This window comes from Heterodontus francisci, chromosome 27 (assembly GCF_036365525.1).
Source record: "Heterodontus francisci isolate sHetFra1 chromosome 27, sHetFra1.hap1, whole genome shotgun sequence".
Taxonomy (NCBI): domain Eukaryota; kingdom Metazoa; phylum Chordata; class Chondrichthyes; order Heterodontiformes; family Heterodontidae; genus Heterodontus; species Heterodontus francisci.
The window spans coordinates 47,307,576-47,332,317 of record NC_090397.1 but is presented as its reverse complement, the minus strand read 5'-3'; the positions used below and the strand labels follow the sequence as shown (position 1 = coordinate 47,332,317).

At 42.4% G+C, this 24,742-nt stretch overlaps 1 protein-coding gene across 5 annotated transcripts in view; it reads left to right on the top strand.

The window, feature by feature from the left end:
- LOC137384799 (plexin-B2-like) overlaps positions 1–24,742 on the top strand; it is a 258,477-nt gene that overhangs the window by 183,551 nt on the left and 50,184 nt on the right. For all 5 annotated transcript variants that reach the window (XM_068059289.1, XM_068059290.1, XM_068059291.1 and 2 more), the window contains 8 exons: positions 2,336–2,458; positions 4,491–4,591; positions 10,510–10,636; positions 11,177–11,336; positions 12,416–12,536; positions 13,956–14,067; positions 21,811–21,912; positions 21,992–22,090. In XM_068059289.1, coding sequence (XP_067915390.1) covers positions 2,336–2,458; positions 4,491–4,591; positions 10,510–10,636; positions 11,177–11,336; positions 12,416–12,536; positions 13,956–14,067; positions 21,811–21,912; positions 21,992–22,090 — 945 coding nt within the window. The remainder of the gene's footprint in view (positions 1–2,335; positions 2,459–4,490; positions 4,592–10,509; positions 10,637–11,176; positions 11,337–12,415; positions 12,537–13,955; positions 14,068–21,810; positions 21,913–21,991; positions 22,091–24,742) is intronic.

The window sequence follows — 24,742 nt, the reverse complement described above, 5'->3', positions numbered from 1 at the left end:
GATACCAGTGGAAATTCAAGCCGTAATTCCTGAAGCGAAATGCAAGTGGAGATGGTCAAGCAGTCCACAAGTGAACATACCTTCACCACAACAGAAGGAAAAGATCCTGGTTGTTAATTAACATCTCACTCATCCACTCCAGCGACTGGAATTTCTGATGAAAAGAGCTGCCATCAACACAATGAATAACAAATCTGCTTTTGCCAGCTGTGGTAGAGTTGAGCACAAACCCGCAAGACAGTGGGTTTGTTTACCAGTAACTTCATTTAAGCACACCAACATGTAAGCTGTAGTCCATGCCAACAGATCTGCCACTGACCCAATCCGAGTGCAAACTGGCATTAAGCAAGGCTGTCTCATCGCACCAATGCTCTTTTCCACCTTCCTCGCCCCAACACTCCACCTCATCTCCATGAAGCTCCCTGCGGGAGTAGATCTACTCTACAGGACAAGTGGGAAATTGTTTAACCTACATCGCCTCCAGTCCAGAACCAAGATCACCCCAACCTCTGTCATCGAGCTGCAATATGCTGACAACACTCGCATATGCGTACACTCTGAGGCCGAGCTTCAAACTCTTGGTGCATTCACGGAGGCATATTAAAGAACGGGTCTGAAGCTAAACAGCCGGAAGGCAAAGGTCCTCTACCAACCTTGTCCCACATTGCAACACTGCTTCCTGACTATCAAGATCCACAGCGAACCACTGGACAATGCGGATCACTTCTTATATCTTGGGAGCCTCCTCAGTAAGGGCAGCCATCGATGATTCAACTTAGCATCGCCTCCAGTATGTAAGCGCAGTCTTCGATCATCTATGGAAAAGTGTTTGATGACAAAGACCTCAAACCAGGCACCAAGCTCAAGGTCTACAGGGCCACAGTGTTACCCGCCCTCCTGTATGCATTGGAAGCATGGACACTGTACAGCGGACATCTCAAAGCCGTGGAGAGAGATCACAGCGGTGCCACCGCAATATCCTGCAAATTCAGTGGCGGGACAGGCGTTCCAATATCAGTGTCCTCTCTCAGGCCGACATACCCAGTATCAAGACACCGGTCATGGCTATGTTGGGCAGGTGACATTGTCCGCATGCCTGACACAAGACTCTCAAAGCAAACTTTCTACTCCGGGCTCTGTCACAGCAAGAGGAGGTTAGAGAAAATGCTATAAGGATGTCCTTAAAGCCTCCCTGAAAAAATGTGACATCTCCATGGACTCGTGGGAATCTCTTGCCCGAGACCACCTAAAATGGAGAAGAAGCATCTGCGAAGGTGCCTGCCAGTTCGAACAACGTTGGCATGCACAGGCAGCGACCAAGCACAAACAGCGGAAGGAGGAAGTCATCCTCGTTGCTGAGGGACTGCCTAAGAGAGCATCGTTCATAATGGAACCAATAGGCTTTGTCGTTCTTGGATTGTTTAAAGATTTATTTTCAGGAGGGAGATGTATCAATATTGGTGAAGCTTTATAACCATTTTTAAGAACAGGAAGTTCATTCTGTCCTCAGTGTTTTGAATGATGAGGAGCTGCATGTGGTTGGTTGAAATTGGGTGAATATTAAACAGCCCTGACCTGTTGCTAACTGTCAATGCTATATCAAAGGTAATAGCCCTCAGGATATAATATTTTCGCCCTTGCACTGCAAGAGTAATTGAGGCATGTTCACTGAGACAATGATCTGAAGGAACAAAAGGATGAAAATTGTGGTGTTTGTTGAGGTTACAGAGCAGGAACAGAGTAGAAAAGACAGCTGAGCTTTCAAATATCGCTGAGTTAAATCGGGAGGGTGGCAGGGGGGGGGGGGTGGTTGCCAGAAACATGAGTCTGAGAACCTGACGTCAGCCACACAGCTGGGGTGACTTGAGGGGAAACTGAATGGCTTAGGTTTACAAGTGCACAGTGCTACATCCTATTGAAAGTTTTGGCGACGCTCAAGTTGGTGACAAATATAACACCAGTGTTTGGAGTATCAAAAGTATATTAACATGGGTATGAAGATCACAAGTGCAGTGGCAAGCTACTGGTCATCATAGATGAGGCCAGATTTTTCAAGATGATCAGTAATTTGTAAGTTGATGGAAGTTTCTACAAACTTAAGATAGTTTGAAGGGTGAGGATGAACATTGTGATGATATGTATAAAGATTACATTTTATCAGACACAAAGTTTCGCTACCGATAATAGTTTTATTTTTAGTCATAAGGCAATACAGAATAACCAGCCAAATATGGATAGATTTCCTTTTTTTATTAGTTGTGAGTAATGATATGGGTGTGACATTGCCATGCATTTGTTGGTTGCACGCAAGTTATAAATGTTCACTATCTAATAGGTGTTTCTGGACAAAACAGCTGTTGATTATCAGACTGTTTATATGATCCCAAGCAGCAAGGTGAACAGTGACCTTGTTTTTGATGCAAAAAGAGATCACCTGTATGTCATGACTGAAAAAAAGGTAATACATTATTTTATCTTGTATTTCTATTTGAGTCATATTTTTGTTCCAAAAACAAAAAATTGTCTATATAGTGTATCATGGTATTGGTTTATTTCAATTGTCACAGTGTATATGGAGTTAAAACCAGGCTCACTACAAAATAATGCAGTTTATTTTAATACATAACCAGTAGTTATTGCCTGGTTCAGCTACCCACGGCTGAGATCAAGTCATTCAATTCAAGTACAAGCATCTTTATAAATTTTGTGTGAATATATTTGGTAGCTCTTCTGAGTTGGAGACACATTTTCAGTTTGAGACGCATCTATTTAAATTTGTTTTCTCCTGGTCACTTTTAAAACAGTATTTCATAGCATATGTTGTAAAATTGTTTAAGTCTGAAGCCTTCAGCAACAGAGATAGGTAGGCCCAAGAAGCTCTGCGTACTGTGAGCAAACAGAGCCGCCACTTAAGATAAATATTTAAATACAAGGCCTCGAGCCCCTGATTTATTACTCCATATGTCTCAATCGATCTGGGTCATTGACACTATAGGGATTGAGGCCGATGAATTTTAATTTCATAGATAATTTACAGTGCAAAAGGAGACCATTTAACCCATCAAGTCTATGCAGGCTCTTCGTAGAGCAATCCATTAAGTCCCATTCCCCCGCTCTATCCTCATGGCCCTGCAAGTTTATTTCCCTCAATTGCCCATCCAATTTCCTTTTGAAATCTTTCATTGCCTCTGCTTCCAGCACCCTTTTAGGCAGTGAGTTCCGGGTCATTACCATTTGCTACATGAACAAAAAGTTCTTCCTCACATCCCCCTTGCATCTCTTGCCCAAAACCTTAAATGTGTCCCCTAGTCCTTGTACCATTAGCTAATGGGAACAGCTTTTCTTTGTCCACCTTATTCAGAACTGTCATAATCTTGTATATCACTATCAAATCTCCCTGCAATCTCCTTTGCTCCAAGGAGAATAACCCCAGCTTTTCCAACCTAACCTTGTAACTAAAATCCCCCATCCCTGGAACCATTCTGGTAAATCTCCTCCGCACCCTCGCATCCTTCCTAAAGTGTGATGACCAAAACTGAGCACCATACTCTAGCTGTGGCCTAACCAGCGCTTTATAAAAGTTCAACATAACTTCCCTGCTTTTGTACTTGATGACTTTACTTATGAATCCCAAGAACCCATAAGCTTTGCTGACCATTCTCTCTCTCAATATGTCCTGCCACCTTCAAAGATCTATATGCACATGCACCCCCAGGACCCTCTGTCCTTGCACACTCTTTAGAACTGTGCTATTCAGTCCTTTTTCATCCGTTCTGCCAAAATGCATCACCCCTCATGTCTCTGTATTAAATTCCATCTGCCACTTGTCTGCCCATTCTGCTAGCCTATCTGTCCTGTTGCAGGAGATTTGTTTCATCCTCACTGTTTGCCACTCTTTCAAGTTTGGTATCATGGAAAAAGTTTGAAATGTTGCTCTCTATTCCAATATTCAAGTCATTTATATGTAGCAGAAAACAAAAGTGGTTCTACCCTTGAGGAACAGCACTGCATACCATCCTCTAGTTTGCATTTCTGTCCTTAAGCCAATTTTTCATCCAAGCTGACCCTCCTATTCCATGAGCCTCAGTTTTGTTAACCAGCCTTTTATGTGGTACTTTGTCAAACAGTAGTACTTTGTCTACCTCTAGGAGATGATTTAGGAATTGTATTGCCACGGCATGTAATGTATCGTTCTCTCAACACCAGGTGCATGTTGTAGAGGGCACCTTGCATTCAACCGACTAAGTCAGAAATGAAGTGAAACCTGTCTAAGCTAACTTTGCAACTCTGTGTAAATATGGCTTTATTTTCCAAGCTACCAGTTCACTACTGGGGTATGAATTTTGTCCTGCAACAATGAAAAGATATTTTGAGATTTCTTGTTGCAGTCAATTCATTGTGCAGTAATTAGTAGTTGTGTTTAACAATTTCAATTTCTGTATTTCAAAGTATGCAGAATTTCATTATTTTGTTGAAAACTTGTATTTCAGATCACTCGTCTGCCAGTACAGGAATGCAGCAGCTACAAAAGTTGTGATTCTTGCATTGCATCTAGAGATCCTTATTGTGGTTGGTGTGTAGCAGAGGGAATGTAAGTTTTTCTTTTTGGGGAGTTTTTAATTTATGTTGTCAAGATAATGTTATCAGTGGTCAATCGCTGGAACAGACTCCCCAATGAAATGATGGAAGCAGTTTGTCTTAATTCAGTTAAATGCAAATAGGGTAGATTTCTTCCAGAAGTGTAAAACTACTGGTGATGTGGAGTTTAAATTCCTACACAAAATGGCCTGTTTCTCTATATTTTCTATGTAATAATTTTCAGTTCTGGTATATGTACACTACCTGAAATACTGGGCCTCCTCTTCCTGGAAAAATAACGGCAAGTTTACAGCATACACTGTCATTAATGCAAATTATATTCCAGCTGAAAGGGTCAGGAAATGTTTAATTAGCAGTGCCCATCCCAAGATTTTGCCCATTAACTGACTGTTTTCAACTACCAAATAACCTACTATGTATTTCCAGCATTTTCTATTTGTATTTCTATAACTACCAATCATGTTCTCAAATGAGTATTTTTTGTTTTATCCCCTCCGTTGCTCCTTTGTTGTATTCCTATTGATGAAGGGTCTGCAACTTAACCATTAACTCAGCTGCTCCGTCCACAGATGCTGGTTGACTTGCATTGTGTTTTCAAGATTTTCTTTTTTTTTCTAGGACCTGCAGTTTTTTGCTTCATGTATGTATATTTATTCAGTTCTGTTTTCAAGGAAGTCCTAGCATCAACTACTCTGTTCCACATATCCATCTGGTAGGAGGAAGTTCCTCCCTAGCTTCAGTGTTGACTGACGCTTGTTAATTTTAAGTTTATATCCCAAAGTTCTTTACTCAGTAAAAATTAAGCAGCCTGCTTACATCCTGCTTCTCAACATTTCAAAGGTTATGTCTTTCTTAATTTCCCTTTTCTGCAGTGAAAACTAGATAGGAACATAGGAGCAGGAGTAGGCCGTTCAGCTGATTGAGCCTGCTCCGTCATTCATTATGGTCATGGCTGATCATCCAACTCAATGCCTTTTTCCCCACACTATCCCCATATTCCTTTATGTCATTGGTATTTAGAAATCTGTCAATCTCTGCTTTAAATGACTGAGCTTCCACAGCCCTCTGGGGTCGAGAATTCCAACGATTCACGACCCTATGAGTAAAGAAATTTCTCCTCATCTCTGTCCTAAGTGTCTTCCCCCTTATTTTGAAATTGTGTCCCCAGGTTCTAGACTCCCCAATCAGGGGAAACATCTTAGCTGCATCAACCCTGTCTATCCCTTAAAGTATTTTGCAGGTTTCAATGAGATCACCCCTCATTCTTCAAAACTCTAGAGAATACAGGCCCAGTTTCTCCAATCTCTCCTCATAGGACAGCACCGCCATCCCGGGAGCAAGCCTGATGAACCTTTTGTTGCACTCCCTCTATGGCAATAATATGCTCCCTAAAGTAAGGGGACCAAAACTGCACACAGTACTCCAGGTGTGGTCTAACCAAGGCTCTATACAATTGAAGCAAGACTTCACTACTCCTGTACTCATCCTCTTGTGATAAAGGCTAACATAAAGCCTTCTTCGCCTCCGCCTCCGGGCTCACTTCTTTGACCAGGAGTCCTCCCCCCGACCAGCAGACCCATTCACCCGCCTCCAGCATTCTCCCTCTACCTGGACCCCTCACCCTGGCCTCTTACCCGCTCTTGATCTCTTCATTGAAAACTGTCGGCGAGACATTGGTCGTCTCAATTTCTCTGCCCCCCTCACTCACTCTAACCTGTCCCCCTCTGAACTTGAGGCACTCCGTTCTCTCAGGTCTAACCCCGACATGGTCATCAAACCTGCAGACAAGGGTGGTGCTGTTGTTGTATGGCGTACCGACCTCTACCTTGCAGAAGCTCAACGCCAACTCACAGACACCTCTTCCTACCTCCCTCTGGACCATGACCCCACCACCGAACATCAAGCCACCGTCCAAAGGACTGTCACTGACCTCATCTCCTCTGGAGATCTTCCCTCTACAGCTTCCAACCTCATAGTCCCGCAACCCCGGACAGCCCGCTTCTATCTCCTTCCCAAAATCCACAAACGGGACTGTCCCGGCAGACCCATTGTGTCAGCCTGCTCCTGCCCAACTGAACTTATTTCTTCCTATCTAGACTCTATCTTTTCTCCGCTGGTCCAGTCTCTTCCCACCTACATCCGTGACTCTTCTGACGCCCTACGTCATTTTGACAATTTCCAGTTTCCTGGTCCCAACCGCCTCCTCTTCACTATGGACGTCCAATCGCTCTACACCTCCATCCCCCACCAGGATGGTTTGAGGGCTCTCCGCTTCTTCCTGGAACAGAGGCCCAACCAGTCCCCATCCACCACCACCCTCCTCCGCCTGGCTGAACTTGTTCTCACATTGAACAACTTCTCCTTCAACTCCACGCACTTCCTTCAAGTAAAAGGTGTCGCTATGGGTACCCGCATGGGTCCTAGTTATGCCTGTCTTTTTGTGGGATATGTCGAGCATTCTTTGTTCCAGTCCTACTCAGGCCCCCTCCCCCAACTCTTTTTCCGGTACATTGATGACTGTATCGGTGCCGTTTCCTGCTCCCGCCCCGAACTCGAAAACTTTATCAACTTTGCTTCCAATTTCCACCCTTCTCTCACCTTTACATGGTCCATCTCTGACACTTCCCTTCCCTTCCTCGACTTCTCTGTCTCCATCTCTGGGGAAAGGTTGTCTACCAATATCCATTATAAGCCCACTGACTCCCACAGCTACCTCGACTACACTTCTTCACACCCTACCTCCTGTAAGGACTCCATTCCATTCTCCCAGTTTCTCCGTCTCCGACGCATCTGCTCTGATGATGCTACCTTCCATGACGGTGCTTCTGATATGACCTCCTTTTTCCTCAACCGAGGATTTCCCCCCACTGTGGTTGACAGGGCCCTCAACCGTGTCCGACCCATTCCCCGCACCTCTACCCTCACCCCTTCCCCTCCCTCCCAGAACCGTGACAGGGTTCCCCTTGTCCTCACTTTTCATCCCACCAGCCTCCATATCCAAAGGATCATCCTCCGCCATTTTCGCCACCTCCAGCGTGATGCCACTACCAGTCGCATCTTCCCCTCCCTTCCCCTGTCAGCATTCCGAAGGGATCGTTCCCTCCGCGACACCCTGGTCCACTCCTCCATTACCCCCACCACCTCGTCCCCGTCCCAGGGCACCTTCCCTTGCAATCGCAGGAGGTGTAACACCTGCCCATTTACCTCCTCTCTCCTCACTATCCCAGGCCCCAAACACTCCTTTCAGGTGAAGCAGCGATTTACTTGTACTTCTTTCAATGTAGTATACTGTATTCGCTGCTCGCAGTGTGGTCTCCTCTACATTGGGGAGACCAAGCGCAGACTGGGTGACCGCTTTGCGGAACATCTCCGCTCAGTCCGCAAGCAGGACCCTGAGCTTCCGGTTGCTTGCCATTTCAACACTCCCCCCTGCTCTCATGCTCACATCTCTGTCCTGGGATTGCTGCAGTGTTCCAGTGAACATCAACGCAAGCTCGAGGAACAGCATCTCATCTACCGATTAGGCACACTACAGCCTGCCGGACTGAACATTGAGTTCAATAATTTCAGAGCATGACAGCCCCCCCACTTTACTTTCATTTTTAGTCATTTTTAGTTAATTTTTCTTCCTTTTTTTTGCATTCCTTTTTACATTTTTTGCATTTATTTCATTTCATGTTAGTTTGTTCAGTTTGCTTACCCACTGTTTTTTTCAGGTTGTTTTTCTTCAGGTTTGCACTTGCTGATGTTCTATATTCAGTATATTCACACCTAATCTGTACTAATGCTTTGTCTTTCAAAACACCATTAACATATTGTTTGCCTTTGCTCCGTGACCTTTTGGTCAGCTATGTGGCCTGGTCCAATCTGCACCTTCTCCTTTGTTATCTCTTGCCCAACCCCCACCTCACTTGTTTATAATCTGTGACTTTTCTAATATTTGTCAGTTCCGAAGAAGGGTCACTGACCCGAAACGTTAACTCTGCTTCTCTTTCCACAGATGCTGCCAGACCTGCTGAGTGAATCCAGCATTTCTTGTTTTTGTTTCAGATTTCCAGCATCCGCAGTATTTTGCTTTTATTATAAAGCCTTCTTAATTGCTTGCTGCACCTGCATGTTTGCTTTCAGTGACTTATTGATGACAATCCACAGGTCCCTTTGTACAGCTACACTTTCTAATCTCTTACCATTTAAGAAGTACTCTACACATCGATTCCTCCTACCAAAGTGGATAGCCTCACATTTTTCCACATTATATTTCATCTGCCGTGTTCTTTCCCACTCTCTAAGTCTGTCCAAATCTCCTTGAAGCTACTTTTCATCTTCCTCACAACACACATCCTCACCTAGTTTTGTATCATCCACAAACTTGGGAACAATACATTTGGTCCCCACATCCAAATGTTGAGCGAGTCTCTTATAGCATAAAGCTGAGAGCCCTGGCGTTATCCTTGTTGCTGTTATCTGAATCAGCAGGCAACCAGTGATGATCTCTTGTATATCCAGGAGCAGTATTTAGTAAGGGCAACAAGCTTAGGGCCTTAACTTACATTTTGAGGTGTGGTGAGAAGGAAAAATATAACCAATATATTTGCATTTTCTGTTTTTAAAAATGAAACCAATACCCATTTCTTTTTAGGACTCCAATAGAGGGGGGGGGGGGGGGGGCAATGGCATAGCGGTAATGTCACTGGACTGGATGGTGAAATTTGAATTCAGTTAATAAATCTGGAGTTAAAAGTTAGTCTAATGATGACCATGAAACCATTGTCGATTGTTGTAAAAACTCATCTGGTTCACTAATGTCCTTTTAAGGAAGAAAATCTGCCGTCCTTACTTGGTCTAGCCTACATGTAAATCCAGACTTCCAGCTATGTGGTTGACTTTTAAAATGTTCGCTGAAATGGCCTAGTAAGCCACTCAGTTCAAGGGCAATTAGGGATGGGCAACAAATGCTGGCCAAGCCAGCGACACCCACATCCCACAAATGAATTTTAAAAATTGCACTTTTGCACATGATTTAGGGCGACACAGTGGCGCAGTGGTTAGCACCGCAGCCTCACAGCTCCAGGGACCCGGGTTCGATTCCGGGTACTTCCTGTGTGGAGTTTGCAAGTTCTCCCTGTGTCTGCGTGGGTTTTCTCCGGGTGCTCCGGTTTCCTCCCACAAGCCAAAAGACTTGCAGGTTGATAGGTAAATTGGCCATTATAAATTGTCACCAGTATAGGTAGGTGGTAGGGAAATATAGGGACAGGTGGGGATGTTTGTTGGGAATATGGGATTAGTGTAGGATTAGTATAAATGGGTGGTTGATGTTCGGCACAGACTCGGTGGGCCGAAGGGCCTGTTTCAGTGCTGTATCTCTAATCTAAAAATCTAATCTAAAACTTATTAACTGGAATTCTATACTTCAGAGCTTGCTGTCAATATAGGCTTACTTTGTTAGATTTTTGCAATTTCCTCTAATCTCCAGTAGTATATATTTGCATAGAATGAGATAAATAACCTGTGTCTCTGAAAGAATAAATCCTTAAATTTCTCAATGTTAAATGCCAGAATTATGTACAGTTGTTTAACCTGGACACTAGATTTCTTTCTTTAAATGGAGAAAGGCCTGTAATACCAAGGTTGAGAAGATTAGAAGAAAGGGAATGAATCAGAAAATAGTGATTTAAATGCTAAGCGTGTATATTCAAAACCTGAAGATGTAGATGAAAAGAAAGATAAAGGGAACTGAGTGCCATAGTTTAAAGGCCCTGAGAAAGAGTAAGTTGAAGGTAGTCTTGGTTTGGTGACATATAGGGATAATGACCAGCTTAGAGTACAGTACAGCAAATAATATTTGCATTTCCAAATATGTTGTAGGCCAGTACTCTTATTTATACTCATTTCTATAACTGGTCTGATCAGCTGCTCTAGGAAGTCGAATTGTTCAAAAGCTGGTGAAAAAGCCCATTGGTTGTGGAGTCTGAACAAACGATGTGTGATGGTCATGAGTGCTGTTCCTCAGAACATGAGTCGAAATGAAGAAGGCCAGGTACACTTCATTACTTACTTGTAGTTTCTAAAGTTGGATTACATTGCAAAGGTATTGGTTGGTTCTATAATTTTGTTTCCATGTATAATAATGTGCGGAGATATATGTATATATAAATACGTACACCCAATATGGTTGGTCCAAACTTTATATTTCTAAATTAATGCCAAAAATTAGAGGATGTTTGACAATTGCAGCCATTCTTCCTTACAATTGTGCCCAATCATCATAAGTGAGTACAAACAACTTAAGGTACTTTTGAACAATCAGACTTATTCTGACCATTCTATTGACTGAACCTTCAGAGTTGTGGGTTATTAAATTTTCTTCATCAGAATTTTTTAAATCTCTTGCAAGTTTGTGATTTTGAAATGTAATTTACAATGGTTCAGTAAAACTAATACCATCCAAAAAGTGCAAGTAAAGTTTAAGATATTCTTCAATGATTGATTGTTTTGAGCTTTATGTTTTTGGGTCGTGTGACATGTCATTCGCTACAAAATTATTTTGCATAGTTTGTTTTCTTTTTCGTGTATCCAGGTGCAACTGAACATAGACCCATTCCCTGCTTTAACAGATGAAGACCACATAGAGTGTTTTTTTAATAATGTTAAAAGTGTTAATCCAACACACTCACCAGGATCTATTACTTGTCAGTCTCCACCTATCAATGAAATTGTTGCTACACCTCCAGGTCAAGGTAAGTTCTCATGTGAAAGGATATACTAGTTTCAAGGAACTTGCCAATAAAAATTCTTTTGAATTCAAGTATAACAGTCACAGGACCAAGGCAGAATTTTTAGGTTGTCTGTCCTCGTTAACATTTATCCTCTCATTATGTCACCTCATATACAAAAAAAAGTCTTTGTTCGTTGTCTCATGCAGCAGTGTTTAAAATGTAAGACTCTGTTTTTTGGCAAATAACTTTGGTGTATAATTTTTTAAATGCTTGGAACATCGCAAGGCTAATGAATATTGAGGGCAGAATTCTGGACAAAAATCATGTGCCACTATACTGAAGCAGACTGATTCCTGGACATGCTTCACTAAGACTACTGTGTGAGAGAACCCTTGTGTATTTGTGAACCGTTATTGGTTACATTTGATTACAGAAGGGGGATTTACATTTGGGAACGTTGATATAAATAGAAGTGATTAAATATGAGTTTGATAAAACTGAATGCTGTAGGTGATAACATTGATGCAATAAATATTAGTATTGCAACAGCAGAATACATTGAAAGCATAATTTTGCCACAGTGTGCTTTTTTATTCATCACATGATTATGGCTGCGATTGCAAGGACTGTGTAAAGTACAAACAGAAAATGTTGGAAATGCACCTAAAAGAGAAAAATAGATGAATATTTTGTTTGGGGTGCTCACTCAGATTGTTGGCCTTTTTCTTTTCCTGATCAACCTACTGTCCATTTCCAGCATTTTCTATTTTCATTCATATTTCCAGTATTTGCATTTTTTCTTTTTATCTCACTTGTTTGAATTGATTACAGAAAGCTTCTGATCTTTATTGTGTTCATTGATAATTATTTGACATGTTTTGATATGCCTGCATTAGAAATTAGCAGTTTTGAGAGAAACATTCATGGGTTTTATCTTGAGTTAAACAATACAGCTCATAATATAATGGATTTATTCTTCTCCCCAACTTAAAATGCAAGACACTGAATTGTAACAAACAATATGTGTTCTTTCTTAAAATGCTAAACTCACCCTTAAAGTAACATTGAAAAGATATCAATGTGGGTTTTCTTCTGTGTAGATTATGCTGATGTTGAGGTGAAACTGAACATTGTCAGTGGAGGAAAAACAATACCTTTTACAAGGACCAACTATTCATTTTATGACTGTAATGCTGCCATGACATTGTTTCCAAATACTCCGTAAGTATTTTTTCTTCTAGTAAGTAATTGACAGAGCTAGTTAAGACATCTATGTTTAAATATAGACCTTCTTAAGGTGTGCATTGATTTTTTTCAAAATGTCAACGTAAGGTATTAAAAGACCCAAAATGAAAATGAGCTAAAAAGAAGCAAGTGCAAGCATTTTATAATATTAGAAATCAAGAAGTTATTCTATGTGCAGAAGTACTTTCCACGATTAGTGCACTTATGCATTTAGTAACCGAGTCACTACTTTGTAGCTGTAGGACCATGTAAACAAAAGAGCAACTAAGCACTGTCCTAAACTGAAGAAAGACTACACAAGCTCATATGAAAATATAGGAACAGGTTAGGTAAGCCATTCAGCCTGTTCTGCCGTTCTTATTTCTTACCTTTTACCTACCCACTAATGTCTTTTTAAATTAACAAACAAGAGGAGTAAAGGATGCAAGAATGTAGGTAATGCACTAATTGGAAAGGGAATGGACAGTGGCAAGAAAGTGGGAGGCTTGGAGGTGAAAGGTACCACAAAGTAGAGGCACTGGATAGTTGGACAAAGTCCTCAGCCCACAACATTCGCAGTAACTACTTGGCAGTAATGGTAGTGACTCAGTGCTAGAAAGAGGAAGTGGTTGAGCTCAGGGAGTCATGGTAGAGGGCACTGGCCAAGATTGGAGTGCTAAAACTGTGGTGCAATGCATATATATCTTGTGGATCGAGAAACCAAGGAACCAGCAAGGAATAATGAGTTAGTGTGATGGCAGGAGCAGGCTAGGGAACAAATGTTGCCCAAGGGCCAAAAGATAGGAGATGACTCCATGTTATCACTGGTTGCATTGAGGTAAGGATTTTTTTTTAATTTGTGGGCATTGCTGGCATCGCCAGCATTTATTCCCCATTCGTTACTGCCCTTGCGAAGATGGTGGTGTGTCACCTTCGTGTACACAAATGAGTGGCTTGGTCGGCCATTTCAGGGGGCACTTAAGAGTCAACCACATTGCTGTGGGTCTGGAGTTGCATATAAGGCAGACAGGGTAAGGATGGCAGATTTCCTTCCCTAAAGGGCATTAGTGAACCAGCTTGGTTTTTATGACAATCCAGTCGTTACATGGTCATTTCCCAGCTGTTGTACTTGCTTAAAACCTATTACATCTCTAAACTTTGTAGTTTTGATGAAAGGCCTTGAAACTTTAACTCTGTTTCTCACTCCACTGATGCTGCCTGAACTGCTGAGTATTTCCAGCATTTTCTCTTTTTATTTCAGATTTCCAGCATCCACAGTATTTTTTTTTATATAGGTGTTCCTCATTTAATTTTGGACTCAAAAGCTTCAGATTAAGAAACAATTATGTGAACCAGGGACTTAATAGCTATTGCAGTTTAAAATTTGATATATATGTGCATGCATTTACTATTTAGATGTGACTCCTGTGTAAGGAGCAAGTGGACCTGTTACTGGGATATTTCAGAACACCGTTGCAAAGATGGTAGTGGGCAAGAAGATCAGTCAAATATTGTTCAAAGTAAAATGGTAAGATTTTCTTTTTTGTCTTAACTGGTGTGAAGCTAGATGAAAACAAGTAACATCAATCTTGCTTTTCAATCAAGGTAACAGTTGCAAAGGCTGCAATGTTGAAGTACAGTCAAACCACTGATGATTTTGGATATATAGAGAAAAATATTCAAAATTCCTGTTGAACTACCATGCAGCAGAACTGAATCATCCTGTTGTGGTGAAATTAAACTGTGTGTACAGTGAATGCCCAGTGTTAATCTGTCATTGTTTTAGCCCCTAAGGAACTAGTAACTTGGTAGTACTGAAATTCTAAGTCCAAATAGATCTGTATCTTATTGTGACCTAAAATGGCCCAGATATTTAATTCAAGGACTCTGTTGAGGCTGGCAGTTTATTGCGATTGAATATTTCTTTTGTTTTTTCATCAAATTCAGTAATTCCTAATGAGCAGGTTACTGATGTAGTTGAAGTTGTGTGGCAAAAAAAATGTAAATGTTGTGTTAGAAAAAAAATGAGGAAAACGGATTTCATTGTATTGCAGCTTGGAAATGCCTGGCATGTGGGAAACTTCATGCACACTAAGTACTTTGTATATCTATAATATATTAAAAGTATATCCGTGTGCACTTCCTATTAACATTCCATTCTAAGTTCATGCATCCACATTTATAATGGAAACTGTAAATTAGACACGTTGGGCTGGATTTAAAAGGCTCTCTGACATCAGGAATGGTGGCGGGGGACAGGGAATGAAGATAGCAACAGAGGAGGCCCGCCACCAACCCCAACGCCAGCAGGCCCCGTACCAATGTTGGCGCTGGCGAGGCCTCATAGCAGCTGCCATGCCGTTCAGCGACGGGGCCACCGTTTCCATATTTAAATTAATTTACCTACCTGACTTAATGAGGGTCCCGTCACCACCTTATTCCCCACTCCGATCTTCATTTCGGTGGCCGACACCTGTGGGGATTCGTGGGTATTCCTGGGGGCAGGGCAGGAATTATGTGTTAAGCTATTGAGAGGTTGGGAGAAGGCATGGAAATATTTTTTCATTTTCTATAAATTTAATGGTGTCTTTAAAAGTTCAAATGATCAGTTAGGGCTGTAAGCTCTTTAAAAATGGCGCTGGTGCCTGTGCATTGGCACCGGACGCTGTTGCTGAGGTTGGCTTTCCTGCCCCCTCCATGCCATGGCGGGGGGGGGGTGGTTGGGGAGGGGGGGTGCGGGGCTGCCCCTGCCATGGTAATGAGCCGCCATGTTTGGAATCGCGGCAGCTCTGCGATGTGGGCACCGTGCATGCGGGCCACAAATTTTCCCACCCTCTGCCTATTTTGGCGTCAGGCTTTTAAAATGCCTCCAGCAGAGGCGCTGCAGTGCCACCACTGGCTTTGGCGGGGTGTGTATTTACAAAATGATGAGTTCACACAGGCAGTTTCCGTTTTAAATGTAGGTGTAGCAATATATAATACAAAAATAAGCAAAGCTTCTGTGTCTTTAAAATGGGAATGAATTATATCTGTGTGCCTTGATCCAATTATTCCCTGCCTTGAAACCCTACTTCATCAAAATCACGTTTTGTTTTGATAGTCCATATTTAATGCCCTGGGAGATTGACTCGTGTCTAAACTATTTTTTATGACACCAAGTAAAGTATTTACGTCTTTCTGACTTTATTTCAAAAATTATTCCAACGGCAATTTCATAGAACTAAAAAATATATATATATTTTTTAGTTGTCTGTCTTCTCTTTCTCATCTGAAGGTTGGGTGAAATTTCATGGGAGCTGGCAGTCTACTGGTACCTTGTCCAAGTTATCATTCTTTATCTGTGAGCCCAGAAAGTAAGTGCTGATGGTTGATTTGACCTTGAGGAGCATCACAGCTGAGCCTGATTTCTGTCTTCGTGATGTTTTTGTGTACTTTCAATGGCAGCCATTGGATAGGAATCAAAACCCTGATTGACTTTTTTTTTATATGATTCATTTAAGGGATGAGGGCATTACAGGTAAGGCCAGCAATTAATATCCATCCCTAAATGCCCTCAAGAAGGTGATGATAAGCTGCCTTTTAGAACCGTTGCAGAACATGTGGTGAAAGTAATTCACAATGCTGTTCGGTAGTGAGTTCCAGGATTTTGACCCAGCGACAGTGAAGGAATAGCGCTATATTTCCAAGTCAGAATGGTGTGTGACTTGGAGGGGAACTTGCAGGTGGTCGTGTTCCCATGTGTTTGTTGCCCTTGTCCATCTAGGTGGAAGAGGTCGCGGGTTTGGAAGTTGCTGTCGCAGGAGTTGCTGAAGTGCATCATGTAGATGGTACACACTGCTGCCACTGTGCCAGTGGTGGAGGGAGTAAATGTTTAAGGTGGTAGATGGGGTGCCAATCAATTGGGCTGCTTTGTCCTGGATGGTGTCAAGCTTCTTGAGTGTTGTTGGAGCTGCATCCATCCAGGCAAGTGGCGAGTATTCCATCACACTCCTGACTTGTGCCTTGTAGATGGTGGACAGGCTTTGGGGAGTGAGGAGGTAACTCACTTGCTGCAGAATACCCAGCTTCTGATCTGCTCTTGTAGCCACAGTGTTTATGTAGTTGATCTAGTTAAGTTTCTGGTCAATGTGACCCCCAGGATGTTGGTGGATTCGACAATGGTAATGTCATTGTGTGGAGGTGGTTAGACTCTCATTGGCAATGGCACTTGTATGGCAGCCCAAGCCTGAATGTTGTCCAGGTCTTGCTGCATGCAGGCATGGATTGCTTCATTATCTGAGGAGTTGTGAACAGAACTGAACACTCTGCCACCATTGACAAACATCTCCATTTTTGATCTTATGTTAGAAGGAAGGATGAAGCAGCTGAAGATGGTTGGGCCTTGGAAATTGCTCTTCCCATAGTGTAGAAAAACTGTAGCAACTCCCACCACTGGCAGCTAATGGTAGATAATTTAGCATGGACCAGGGTTTAAAGTATAGAACCTCCTAGGATGCATGGCAGTTAATTTATGAACTGAGCCATTGAGGCAGTAATGTTGATCTAAAACATTAAATGCAGATGATACTTGTGCACACAGGGTCCAGTGAGCATGCTTTGTGTTAGACACGTTTTAATCTGGTGGTATGTTTTTAATGGGGAATGAAACTGAGGCCTAGTTAGCTTCATTTAGATTTTGCAACTTGCTGGCATCCTTACATTTTAATCTCCCTACGGAAACCAAAAGACCACGCACTCCATTTCATTGAAAAAAATCATGTACTAATGACTATTTATTGACCTCAAGATCAAACTTAAGGTTAAACTTTGAGCATACAAGCAATAAATAGATGTAATCAGGGTCTTCAAATTGGCTACTAAGTCTGCATAACTGGCTGCTTCAAAAGCAATTTTTGCTCAAAAATAATTCTGTTTATGAAGCACTTTGGGATGTCCTGAGGACATGACAATGCGCTGTTGTCCTATTTTTGGATTTTTTGACTTCTGAAAGAAGAGCTACATTTCGAAGTAGTACTTTGGATCCTCTTTTACAAAGACCTTGCGCCAGTCTCCCTGGATGTGCCCACACTCTTTAAGGTAGACTGCAGAGTGTTGATGCCATGTGAGATAACACGCACTTCGTGGAAGCAGGCCAATACCTGGTAAAGCTGCTTGTGAAAGCTGAGCAGTTTTTTTTCTATAACTGGACTCCGAAAGCTGAACCTGAAAGGTCACTTCTGTCCTGTTCAGCAGAGCTGTGAGAAATCTCCTGGACTGTATCTGCCACCAGTACCTGTTGCTGTTTGTTAGTGCTGGCTGCTTCATTACTTGCAGACCCCTACAGCTTACTGTCTAGTCCAGATGCCGAAAAGGACCTAGAGTGAAATTGGACAAGGGTTAGGATGGCACTGGGAAGCTGGACATTAGGAGTTGACAGTTTTCAGAATGCAGTTCGAAGTTGTAACGTTTGCTGAATATTTGCTGCAGTGAATGAAGGAGTTTGTAGACATCTTGCTCAGTCAGCCAGCCTCACCTTCCCTAATTATAATTGCATTTTTTTCTTCAGCTATTAACATAAGGGCTTCCTGCTCTGTTTTGGCGAGGTCTATTCTAGCACCCCGCCCTGATCCCCAACCCTGGGCTTGCTTTTTCCCCTGGCATTATGTTTTACCTTGTGGAAAAAGCGGATGAAGATTAGTGGGTGGTTCTTGAAAAGGTAAATGGAGCTGAGTGGGGCTTGTGCACACAGGGCTGGGAACCAGAGACGAAGCAAGATGACATGAGGATGGAGGTGTGAAGAATGTAAAGTGAAGAAGGGGCCCTGGAAGAAGTTGCTGATTATACAAGCTTTAGGATGTGAGAAGAGAATGTGTACGTAGAGATCAAAGGAAGAAATGTGTGTGTTTGGAATGGCAAAGGAGAGGTCTTGCTGAGTGTAATTGATTGCTCAAGGATGTGATGAAGGGGAGGGAACTGTTGAGATTGCTGGAAAAGTGGGTAAAAGAAATTTTGGGCAGTCCGTCAATTATATTGAAACAACAACTTGAAATTATTTTGCTCCTTTAATATTGTAAAATATCCTCAGATACTTCTGAGGAACGTTATCAAATAAATAAAATTTGACAGGAGATATTCGGGCAGCTGACCAAAAGCTTGGCCCAAGAGCTAGGTTTTAAGGAGCATCTTAAAGGAATAAAGAGAAGAGAGTCTGGGAGGTTTAGGGAGGGAATTCAAGAGCTTTAGGGCCTTTGCAGTTGAAGGCATGGTCACTGATGGTGGAGCGATTAAAATTGTAGATGCTCAAGAGGCCAGAATTGGAGGGATCTTAGAGTGTTGTAAGACTAGAGGAGGGATTTGAAAACAAGAATGAGAGTTGTAAAATCAAGAGTTTCTTAACTGGGAGCCAGTATGGGTATGTGAGCACAAGAATAATGGATGAACGGGACTTAGTACAAATTAGGACATGGACAGCAGGGTTTTGGATAACCTCAAATTTACAGAGGATAGAACATGGGAGGCTGACCAAAAGTGTGTTGGAATAATCTAGTCTACAGGTAACATAGGCATGGACGATGGTTTCAGCAGCAGATGAACTGAGACAGGGTGAAATCAGGTGATGATATGCTGGTGGAAATAGGTGGTCTTAGTCATGGTACTGATGTGTGATTGGAAGCTCATTTGGGGTCAAATATGACACCCAGATTGCAAACAGATGGTTGCCAGGGAGAGAATAAGGCTCAGGAGTTAAAATCATCCAAGCCTCACGCTGATGATTTTAGGGGCTTGCCAGACATTATGGCCGGAATTTTATGCTTGCCCCCGCCGCCCCCACCACAGGCTGGTTGGGGGGTGTTGTAAAATGGAATGGGAGGCGGGGCAGGGCCTTTTCTGCTGCTTTCCCGCACCTGCTGCAATTTTACAAGGGGCAGCAGTGGTGAGAAATGGCCCACCCACCCGAAGCCAATCAAGCCCTTTGGTGGCCAATTAACTGCCACTTGAGGGCATCCTCCCACCACCGCTGGTATTTTATTGAAACCTGGTGGTCTCCTGGTCCGATTGTCCCCGGCAAGGCCCCAGAGACGCCTTTTCTCCGGGCTGACATCCATGATCCTGCTGTGGCTGGGTGCAGTCCCAGCTAAAGCGTGGCTACCCGACCTGAACCCGACCAGACCTGACGACACGTGCCGGGGTCAGGTCTCTCTTCCGGGTTCAGCATTCGGGCTTGGGTCGGGTCGGGCTGGACGTGGACAGTGCTGCCTTTGCTCCAGGAAGTAATCTTCAAATGAACATTCAGGATGTCAAGGCGGGAAGCATGCAGTGCGGACTCCGCACTCTGCAATAAAATCTGGCTACCCGACCAAACCCGACTACATGAAACATAGAAACATAGAAAATAGGAGCAGGAGTAGGCCATTCGGCCCTTCAAGTCTGCTCCGCCATTCATTATGATCATGGCTGATCATCCAACTCAGTAACCTGTTCTGGGTCAGGCATTTATAAAAAACTAATGGATTCGAGCCCGGGTCGGGTTCGGGTTGGCTGTTGTCGGGTCGGGCCCAGGTTGGGTTTTAATTTTATACCCGAGCCAGGCTTCAGTCCCAGCAGTGGCGCTGCTAGCATGCTGATTGGCCAGAAGCTCCATTAGGTGAGGCTTCCTGTCTCAGTAGGGCAGACGTCCCGCTAGTGGCCAATTAAGGGCCTGGGGTTCGTAAAATCCTGGTATGGCTCCCCAACGGAGGTGGGTTCATCCCTGACCTTTTGGCTAGTGGGTTGCGCCTCCTGCCCAAAGTAAAATTCCGGCCAGTCTCTCACCCTGAATTAAAATCTGGGTGTATTGTTACATTCCCCTGATCTTTGCTATTAAATAAGGATCCATTTTCGGATCCCAGAAATGTCAATGACAGACCCTAAATTTTGTGATAGTTACATGAGTTTAAATTTGTTATTTTATTGGTCAACACATTATCAAAAAGCCTACTGAATACTGGGGTACATCATGAGGCCATTTGTTGTTATAAGTCAAATGAGTTATTAAAATCATGACCTCCGGTTATCCCAAAGCACTTTACAGACAGTTAAGTACTTTTTGAAGTGTAGTCACTCTTGTAATGTAGGAAACATGTCAGTAAATGATGGCCTTGCCATCAAAGCCCGTGAACGAGTAAGAAAGCAAAGTTAATTTGTGCACAGCAAGCTCCCACAGAAAGCTATGTGATATGTTTTAGTGATATTGTTTGAATATGTTGGACAAGTATTGATCAGGACATCAAAGGTGAAGTTTCGTTCTCTTTGAAATAGTGCAGTGGGATGTTCTGCATCATCCTGAGACAGCAAAGGGGGACTCAGTTTAATGTCTCCTCCAAAAGATGACACTTGCTCAGTACTGGGGACTGGTGTGCCAGCCTAGATTAAGGGCTGAAGTCTCTCAAGTGGGACTTGCACCCATAGCCTTCTGACTCAGAAGCAAGTGTGCTACCACTGAGCTATAGTTGAGATTAATGAGGGTACATTTAAAATACTATGTGCAATTTCATACTCAGCCAGTTCAAAGCAAATCTAAGAAAAATTATTTTTCCAAAGGGCTATCTGGAAATCATTGCCCCAAAAGAGCATTTATGTTGAATCATTTGAGAAGTTTTAAGGGGACATGAATACTTAGGACGAAAAGATTAATAAACTTCAAATGAGACTGTTGAGAAGAAATTATTCTTTCCTCTCACGAGTGGATTTGTAAAAGGCTTTCCATCAAAAGGCCACATTAATAATGCAAGAATAGAGATTGAAGTTATAGGGCTGTGAATAAACACAAATGATGGCAGGCATGGATATGATGGGCTGAAGGGCCTGTTTCTGTGCTGTATAACTCTTTGATTCTATAACTCTATGATTTTATGATCAAATACTCCATGGAGTACAATTGTATTTGATTAATGGCAAAGTCACCTTTAAAGAGAAACTGTAGATAGATATTATGGAGTTTTTTGTGACTATCTTTGTTGGTGGGAAGAAATCTTAAACTTTGCTTCCGGTGATTATTTCCCTTCTTGATATGGTAGATTTTACATGGTCTGTGGAAGCAGGAATGGGACATGACTTCTTCTTACTCAGTATTTCTTATTTTCTTATCACTTAATCTAAATGAAGCTTGGTGCAGGGTCAGTTTTATTCCATTCAAAAGCAATTAATAGTTGAGAATCTTCTGAGTAAATAATGCTGAAGGGGAGATTTTTAATTTGCTTGATATAAAACTGTGTTTATATAGTGCATCTCAATTTGTTCTGTTTGTTTCTAGACTCAAGACTGTCCACGATTTGAATATCCATCACCGCTGTTAATTCCAGTGGATGTAAAAGCTAATATTACATTCCATGGGAAGAATTTAACTTTCTATCGGGTAAGTGCAAGAAGAAATTTTTTTTGTTCATAAAATGAAAAACAGGCTCTTTAATTTTCCTATTTTTTGCCTCACACAGAACAAGAAGTTCAAACTGGTAATTGATGACAATTTCATGAAAAAGACTCTTGGTGTGCAAAGGAATCCATCAGATATGTTTTTAAGTGACAACTTTCTGGTTAGTAATTCAAATGAACACAAATCTTCGTTCTTACTGTTAGGTGGTATTCTGTACTTCAAAAAGCTCACAGGCTGGTCCTCATGATATTAAGAAGCCAGCAACCCCTGAACTCCTAAAGGAAGTAGCCTTGGAAATAATGGATGCATTGGTGATCATCTTCCAAAATTCAATATACTCTGGAGCAGTTCCTACAGATTGGAGGGTGACAAATGTAACCCCACTGTTTAAAAAAGGAGGGAGAGAAAAAACAGGGACCTACGGACCAGTGAGCCTTACATTAGTAGTGGGGAAAATGCGAGAGTCTATTATAAAGGATGTGATAGCAGAACACCTAGAAAGCATAAACGGGATTGGGCAAAGTCAGCTTGGGTTTACGAAAGGGAAGTCATGCTCAACAAATCTAGAGTTTTTTGAGGATGTTGCTAGTAGAACAGATAAGGGAGAACCATTGGATGTGGTGTATTTGGATAATCAGAAAGCTTTTGATAAGGTCCCACATAAGAGGTTAGTGTGCAAAATTAAAACACATGGGATTGGGCGTAATATACTGGCATGGATTGAGAATTGGTTGACAGACAGGAAACAGAGAGTAGGAATAAATGGGTCTTTTTCCAGGTGGCAGGCAGTGACTAGGGATCAGTGCTTGGGCCCTAGCTGTTCACAATATATATTAATGACTTGGGTGAGGGAACTAAATGTAACATTTCCAAGTTTGCAGACGACACAAAGCTGGGGGGGAATGTGAGCTGTGAGGAGGATGCAAAGAGGCTCTAGTGTGATTTGGACAAGTTGGGTGAGTGGGCAAATGCATGGCAGATGCAATATAACGTGGATAAATGTGAGGTTATCCACTTTGGTTGTAAAAACAGAAAGGCAGATTATTATCTGAATGGTCATACATTGGGAAAGGGGGAGGTGCAACGAGACCTGGGTGTCCTTGTACACCAATCGCTGAAAGCAAGCATTTAGGTGCAGCCAGCAGTTAGGAAGGCAAATGGTATGTTGGCCTTCATTGCAATAGGATTTGAGTACAGGAGCAAGGATGTCTTGCTGCATTTATACAGGGCCTTGGTGAGACCACATCTGGAGTATTGTGTGCAGCTTTGCTCTGCTTATCTGAGGAAGGATGTTCTTGCCTTGGAGAGAGTGCAAAAAAGATTTACTAGGCTGATTCCTGGGTTGACAGGATTGATGTATGAGGAGAAATTGGGTTAACTAGGCCTATATTCACTAGAGTTTAGAAGAATGAGGGGATCTCATAGAATCCTATAAAATTCTAACCAGACTAGACAGGCTAGATGCAGGGAGGATGCTCCCGATGGCTGGGGAGTCCAGAACCAGGGGTCACAGTCTTAGGATACGGGGTATGCCATTTAGAACCAAGATGAGGAGAAATCTCTTCACTCAGAGGGTGGTGAACCTGTGGAATTCTCTACCACAGAAGGCAGTGGAGGCCAAGTCATTAAATAGATTCAAGAAGGAGATAGATATATTAATGCCAAAGGGATCAGGGCTATGGGGAAAAAGCAGGAACAGGGTACTGAATTAGACGATCAGCCATGATCTTTTTTGAACGGTGGAGCAGGGCCGAATGGCCCACTCCTGCTCCTATTTTCTATACCTATGTTTCAGCATTTTGTGAAGTCATGCTCACCACAAATAATTGATTCCTATGTATTTATTATTAAATCCATATAATAAGCATTTATAGAATTAATTATCTGCTTTCCCCTTTTGAAGACCATACAGTAGACAATACTGGTCAGGATATTTATTGATGTTTCTATTAACAGCAAATCACTTACGTGACTCAATAGTTAGAAGTAGATAGAGTGTCATCGACACAGAAGTATTTATCCTCGCTTCCAACTCATAAGTTTCATTTTTTAAAAACATTTAGTTACAATGTAACATATATAAGGGGAACATGCCATTGATACAGAGGGGGGGGGGGAGGTTACTTGGTAACCTAAATATCTAAAGATTTTGTAATACAGGGGGAGAAATTGGTTACTGTCACTTCTGTGTTTGGGATATAAAAGCTGCATGGTGGAGAGCCAATTTGTAGTCGCAAAGCCGCTCGCCTGATTTCTCTCCCCCAAACGTGCGCCAGCGGCCGAAGTCCGAGTGCCCAGGGCAGTCATTGAAATTGGGCATTAGGTCCCTAGAATATTCCAACTCTCTGGCCTGTTTTAGGACTGCCCTGTCCCTTTTGGCAGAATTGGCGCAGAGCATGCACCACAGAGGTTTTTATGGGAGTACCAATGGTCCTTAAAGGGACCGTGGGTGACTACCCAAGAAAAAGTTTTTGTTTCTTTTGTTTACCTTTTATGTGGTGACAGGAGGAGCAGGCATGCTTTTCTTTCTTCCACAGCAGTACTTTGGGCCACAGCTAACCCTTCCTTTTCACCCCGCACGCTCTGTCAAGGCTTTAGATAGGGTGCAAGACCAATTTCTCAACCACACGCTCCACACTAAGTTTGTTTTCCACATGCTGACATTTTTGATTTTTGTCCAGGTGGCAGAACCAGCACCACACCATAAGAAATTACTGTACATGTAGTGACATAACACTGAAGGATATGAATTCCTCTGCTTTTTTTTTACATTTGATTAATGTATTCAGGTAAAACATCACATAGATTAATT